The 7,310-nt window shown below is 49.5% G+C and overlaps 1 protein-coding gene across 1 annotated transcript; it reads left to right on the top strand.

The window, feature by feature from the left end:
- Positions 1 to 876: 876 nt before the first annotated feature.
- LOC121008728 (ribonuclease H-like) lies at positions 877 to 1,449 on the top strand. The gene has a single exon (XM_040441422.1). It carries the CDS (start codon positions 877 to 879, stop codon positions 1,447 to 1,449), a length of 573 nt encoding a protein of 190 aa, XP_040297356.1.
- The last annotated feature ends 5,861 nt before the right edge of the window (positions 1,450 to 7,310 follow it).

Here is a 7,310-nt window from a genome sequence, read left to right as displayed (position 1 = left end):
TTCTCACGACCGGAATGCCTTCTACAATACGTGGATGACCTGCTCTTGCATACAGAAACCATAGAGGAACATTTGGTTCTGTTGAAAGAGCTGCTGGGACTCCTGACAAAGTCAGGACTCAAGCTGAGTCCCCATAAGGCAAATTTGGCCAAAGCGGAGGTAACCTTCCTTGGGGTCCAAATTTCCTTTGGAACCAAAGGAATCATGACTGCCCGTGTGGAAGCCATGGTGAAGTTACCCAGACCCGGCTCTCTTCAGGATTTGAGAAAATTCCTGGGGGTGGCCAACTTTATGAGGGAATTCATAGAGGACTTTGCTGCCAAAGCAAAACCTCTCTATGAGCTCCTTAGAGGGGAAGAACCCTCAATCAAAGGCTGGTCCGAGACACAGGAAGAGGCCTTTTCAATTTTGAAAAGGGACCTATCCTCTGCACCTGTGTTGGCTACTCCACATCCAGATGGGGAAATGGCCATACAGGCGCATGCAGGGATGGAGTCTATCGCAGCGGTCCTTCTTCAGAAAGTAGGGTATGAGGCCCGACCGCTGGGATATTTCTCCAGGCTACTTTCACCCGTCGAACGAGGGTTCGATGAATGTGCCAAACAATTGGCAGCCATACACTATGCCGTCAAGACTACCGAGCATATTGTAGGCTTCCGACCCCTCACCTTGCAGACTCCACATTCTCCTTTAGCCCTCTTGCTCCGTGATACTCTCCCTGGAGTCTCCCAACAGAGATTCGGGAGATGGATCATGGATCTCAGTGGCCGGAATCTGCAGGTGGACCATAAGGCCAAGTATGTTCTGTCTCAGTTGCTAAACCTGACTGGAACCGAACATGACTGTGGCCAACCCGAACTGGACGACTCTCCACAGATGTTCAGAACCGACAGATGTCCAGATGACAGAGTCATCTTTGTTGATGGCTCTCGATTCTATTTGGAAGGAGAATATGTCACGGGTTTTGCTGTACTGGATGAGACCACTGGTACCCAGAGTCTTGTCAGGCTACCGGGTCACATGTCAGCACAGCGTGCAGAGCTAGAGGCGGTCAAAGAAGCTCTGCTTCTTCAGCCCCCAGGGAAACGAACTATATACAGCGACAGCTCGTATGTAGTTCGCTCCCTCACCCTGCATCTTGACATATGGAAGAAGAGAGGCTTTGTAGACAGCCAAAACAAACCTCTGGCTCATGTGTCGGTCCTGAAAGAGCTGTGGGAGTGGGGCATGGCACATATGACGGAAGCAGCCATTATCAAAATCCCGGCACATCAAAAAGGCGATGAACCTTTGATAATGGGAAACAACAAGGCAGACGAGTTGGCTAAACTAGCGGCAGTGTCTGGTACCCTCCGGGAACCGGGCATGGGGCCACTACCAACTCACCGGATTGCAGCACGTACCCATCTGAGTGACGGCCCGGTGTCATTTGAAGAGGAACAATCTTAGGATCCTCTTCTAATGACACACATCAAATCACCTCAACACCCCTGGTCTGTACAACAAGGGATCTTGTGTTACGATACCGGTACTCAGCAACTTCCTCTTCCGGTGGTCCCGCAACATCTGCAAGCAGAACTGACGCGATTGAAAGACCAACTGTTTGGACACCTTGGCCGGAATAAACTCTTGCCTCTCCTGAGAGACAAATTATACTGGCCAGGGATGTCCCATTCAGTAGAGGAGGTTACCCAACAGTGCCTGGTGTGTGCACAAGTCAACCCAAGGGAATCCGCCCTGAAACCAGTGTTACAACGGGTTCCACCTGCGGATGGTCCGTGGTCCGCGATACAAATCGATTTCATTGGACCATTACCAACCGGAAGTCGTAACTGCCGTTACGCATTGGTAATAGTGGATGTCTTCTCGAAATGGGTAGAAGCCATCCCCACGGTCAATGAAACGGCTACCACGACTGCCCGTGTTCTCTGGGAACAGGTTCTGTCACGATGGGGTATCCCCAGAGTGATAGAATCAGACAGAGGGACACATTTCACGGGTAAGGTAATGAAAGCGCTTTGTGGTCTCTTAGACATAAAGCAAAGGTTTCATGTGCCTTACCACCCTCAGTCAGCGGGTATCGTGGAACGGATGAACCGGACCATCAAAACCCGGCTTTCCAAGGCGCTTCTGGAGAAGGGTTCCTCTTGGGTAACCTATCTTCCAGCAGTGCTGATGGGTATTCGAGCCACCGAAGCCTCCAGTACCGGTATCTCCCCATATGAACTGATGACCGGACGTAAGATGCCCCTATGTCTCCCCAACGAACCTCAAGTGTCAGAGCCCACGAAAGACGCCATCGCCAGAGACATGTTTCTCCAACAGGTTCAACAGAACCTGAAAGAGCTACTGCCTCACGCAGCAATACGGCTACACAAACCGTATCTACAGGGGGAAACGCCAATGCCCGCTGTAGGAGAAATGGTGATGGTAAAAGTATTCCGTCGGGCTGGCCCCTGGGACGCAAACTGGGAAGGACCATACAAGGTCCTTGAAGTAATGGGAGACACCATGCTGAAAGTGCAAAGGCCAATCACCAACAAAAAGAAATCCCATAGACGGCAGGAACTCTTGTGGATTCACATCGACCAAGCCAAAGCCACCCGAGCTTCCCCAACTCAATAACATATACCGTTCTGAGTTGGGTGAAGGGGGGGAGGGGTAATAGGGCTTGGTGGGTCGATGATAAATCCATTCCACTGATCACACTCCATCTAATTACAGAACACAAGAGGGAGACACGCCATGGGACCACTTGACCAGGGAAGAGCTAGGCATTCTCTGAACGGGATATGTCTCCAGCTTGTGACACTGGCGGTAAGCATGTTGACGGCAGGGTCGGCCTCTTCAGGGGAGGGCCTGGGGACTAACATTGATATGGCAAACATATCACTTAATGGACCCGGCCTTTTAATGGTGGAATGTTTGGGTGGCAAAATCCGGAAACCATACGAGAACTTCGCCTTTACTTCAGGTCAGTGGTATCTGTATGGTTTCCAAAGAGAGGGTTTTGCCAACGGTGTAATTCAGCATTATACCCCAGTGGAGAATGTGTCTGCCATTCAACATGACTTACACGCCCTCTGTCTCAAGGAATTTAGGCATTTTCAGGACTCAGACCCTACACCTATCAAATCCTTAAGATGGGTATCTAAAGACCCACACTTGCACCCATACCAGCAAGTGAGAGCTAACACTACCACGGTGTTATGCACTAAGAAGGGAATACTGAGTCCTGAAGATGTCACTGGGGCAGAGTACAGCGGTTGGCACATCCTGAAGGCTACCTTCCTGGAGAAGGATAGCCTAGACAGGTTAAGGGTTAGGACATATTTTGATAGGCCCATTCCAGTAAAAGGCACCCTGAAGGCTTATTGCATGTTAAGAGATTCCCAGATGATTATCACCAGGGAATCCAGTTACGTTCAGGGACATGTGTCCACTGATTATTTACGAACCAATATAATGATGTTAAAATTAAACTGCAGTGACTCTGGTCAAGCCATCTGGAACGATCAGAGTGGTCTGGTGAAACTGGAAGGCTTATATCGAGCCACAGTTCTAAAGGTACGGACCGACGCAAAGGACCCTAGGTATGCTCGTTTAAAGGGATCTCCATCCATACGGTCTTTCATGATCACCATCATGAGAGACAACTGTGTTTCTGAGGTGACAGGATACTATTTTGTCACCTATGCTCACTGGGAGCAAGAAACCCAGATGGTGATGTTGGACACTAATCCCTGGAGTTGGGATTTGGTGTGCAACGGGATAGACACCCCTACGGTGGATGTATGGATGGATGGTACTCCTATGACTGAAGAATACCGGGGGAGGTATGTGTCTTCCGATTGGAAGGACCCCAGGGGTAGAGATATTAACTTTGACATCAATATAGATGGTTCGTTTAAATGGCCTTTTTGTGAGACAGCAGACGAGGGGTGCTGGACCTTTACTCAGTGGGTCTATCTGTCCCAAACAAAACCTGTAGGGAAGCTAGTGTTACAGGCTGGAGAAAACGATCAGTGGTACCCCTTCAAAGGAAGGGGACAGATCTGTGCAACAGTGGTGAGGGTCCCCTACGATACAGAAGATCTCCAACCGGTAAAACCACATTCCGACTCTTGCACCGCCCCTATCCATCAATTGGCAGATCCTGTAGCTCCTCAACTGTCATCCCCCTGGAAAATCATCACGGACGCCAAATTCATCCTATTTACCTGGAGAATTTCCGTAGATGACTTCCGAGTTGACCATTGGGATCACAGGTGTGAGGAGTTCGTCAGGAACCAAATTGACATGGTAAGAGGTTGGATAGAGGCGGGACAAGAGGTAAGAAAAGACGACCCCCCACGTAGGAAGAACAGGGGGAGGAGAGATCTAGTGGCTATGGGACTTGGCGGAGGCGCTTTGGGAGTGGGCGCCCTGAACACTATGGATATGGAAGTCCTGAGAAATAAGCTTGGAGAAGTTGCGCGACATGCCGGGGAAGGATTCAGGACCCAGCTTGATGTAAACCACGTCCTAGAGGGTTTACAGCATTCGCACATTGATGCCACCACCTCTCTATCTTCTGCTATACGTGAGAAGTTTAGGAGGTTAGTGGTGGGTCTGTTAGAGGAGCAGGATCGGGCTCAGCTTGCTCTGGCGTGTACGCAGGTCCAAAGCGAACTCTCGGACAACCTTAAACATATTGTCTCAGCACTACACAACGGCCACTTCCCATTCAACCTCCGCCAGCGAATAAGTCCACTGATCTCTCCTTTCGCCATCAACCATACCAACTGGTGGGCGGTTCAGTGGCATGGGTGTCGAAATTCAACCTGTACTGCTTCGTCATTGGCACCTGTGTCCGGTCACACTAGACAGGGATACAGTGTCATCAATCTAGGTACGGTGATGAACAACCGAACGGTACTTCATCCCCAGCTCCCCTCGAGCGTTCTAACCTATGAAGAAGGCCATCCTTCTTTGTTTGACACAGAAGGATGTTGGTTGAGAGAGGATGCCATCCTATGTCAGGGTGGTCGAGATCGGGTGCTTGGGCACCAGTGTTGGAACACCGAGGGGACCTGTGAGATGAAGGTCAACCCAATACCTTCATCCTCTTTAAAATACTTGGGACAGGGATATTGGTGTTGGTACCAAGGGAATAATGGGTCATATACAATTTATGGATTCAATTGTACCGAGCGAGGAACACTCTTCCCCGGAGCGTACTGTACCCTTAGCCCCGTTCTAGGTCTGGATGTCGCAGGACAGCAAGGAAGAACCCCAATCACCCCGGAAAGAAGACTCGACATCCGCCCCGATGTTCCCGTGAGACTTCAGAAGATTCCCCTTGGCCTCGGCAAAGAACTTAAACAGCTCCTGATGGATTTCAGCCAAGAGGAAGAAATCTTACAACATCTTCGGGAGACGGAGAAACAGGCCACTATTCGACTTACCCATGACCGGATGAAAATTACCGCAGTTGCCACAGCTTTGGACAAGGACTCAAAGATCTCATGGTGGGAGAGTCTTTTTGGATACAGTCCTAAGGCAACCTCGTTTTTTAATTTGCTGATACACCCGGTGATAGTGCTACTGGTTCTGGTCGGTCTCATGTACATAGGACTGGGGTGGATGTACCGGAGGGTCAAGAGACTAACGGACCAACTAAGCCAGAACCAGACAGCACTTCACGAACACAATCGCCGGAGGCTCAGGACTTGATTTCACCAAGCCCTGAAGCCGAGGAAGATTCTAAAGACAGGACAATTCATGTGGGGGGGGGATTCAGGATGGAAAATCTCTAATTGATCTTGAGACCCTATGTGATGTATATTGGACTGGTGCGTATGAGGTTTTGGGAGGTACACCCTGCCCATCCTGAGACCTCATAGTATTGCATATAAATGTTTTTGGGTGTGGGTGGGTTGGAGGAGGGGAAGGGGAATTGTGATATATGTTTTGTATGAATGGGGATTAGATTAGGACACGACAGGGACAGGGCCCCTCTGTTTGTCATTTGCCACCTTGAACCCTGGAATGGTGAAGTTCATAAGGGAAGGGCTGGATGTGTAGTGTGGCGGAGGTGTTCTCCACCGTTAGAATTTGGGTTCCGAGACATCACCCCGCTCTATGGAAGAACTGACCTGCCTAGTAAAGACCTACTAACCTGTCCATGGGAGTACCGCACCTACCCAGACTGAACACAAGATGTTGGCAAAAGTCGTACCTGAAGGTTGGCGCAGTAAAAGACTAAGGTTGCGAAGGTCAACCCGCTCCAGATTCCTTTGGGGCGGGATGGACTTGAAGATCGGCAGCATTGCTGAGAGACAGTAAGAGTGTGGTCACCCCAACCCCAGGGGTGGCTAACAACGGAAGACAGTCACCAATAAGGAAGACCAGTCAAAGACTGCAAGGGTCAAGCCGCTCCGGAAGTCCAAGATGACAGTAGGAGGGACTGATCAAGATAAAAGAGGTCAAGAAAGTTCTAAAGAAGAAGATGGTGTGCCCGGTGGATGGAGGAGTAGGTTACGGTGAACGGCAGGTCGGAGGAAACCTGGAGGGGTGATGTCTAGGTACCTAAGAACCTGTTGGACACTACAGTTCTTCCTGAAATATCACTGAAGATGGGGTTAAGGGGGAAGGGGAGGCAAATACATCTCAACCCTTCTCCCAAGATATTGTCGTATTTCCGACAACAGGGGGATTGTTGAGGAAGGGTTGAGACGTATGCATATATACCCATACATGCATGCAATCACGTGCGGCCATGTATGGTATATATGCATACATGTACTACCGCATCCTGGGATGATGTGCACAGATGTGCCCAGCATCTGTGCGCGTTTGCCCATGGGTGCCCACAGGGACTCATGGTGGCCCCTGTGGGAAATATATGCCCCCTTAGCATATATACTGTGGCCCCTTTTCTATATATATGTATATGTATTTCTATAATCCCCCTTTATAATATGTATAGGGCAGTGGCCCCTTGTATACATGTGTATACATATTAGGATATGTATACATGTATATAACTGGGCCCCTTATGCCCCCTGATGTGTGTGTATTTGTCCCCTATGTTGGTGTATACATGTGTATGGATGTGCCCCATGCATCCATACACATATATAGATATATATTATATGATATCCCCCCCCCCCCTCCATACATCTGAAACCATATGCATCGGTGTGAATGTCCCCCAAGCATTCACACAGATGCAATCTGGTTGATTGTATCAGAATGACCAGACTAAAGTCCGGTCATCCTGATAACTTCAAAGGACTCAGATTCCACAGAATCTGAGCCCTTTGATA

This window comes from Bufo bufo, chromosome 7 (assembly GCF_905171765.1).
Source record: "Bufo bufo chromosome 7, aBufBuf1.1, whole genome shotgun sequence".
In the NCBI taxonomy this organism is placed as follows: Eukaryota; Metazoa; Chordata; class Amphibia; order Anura; family Bufonidae; genus Bufo; species Bufo bufo.
This window is presented reverse-complemented; position numbering and strand designations above follow the sequence as displayed.

Excerpts from the sequence above, each read along its gene's own strand:
- LOC121008728 (XM_040441422.1), top strand. The coding sequence starts at position 877 with ATGTTCAGAACCGACAGATGTCCAGATGACAGAGTCATCTTTGTTGAT.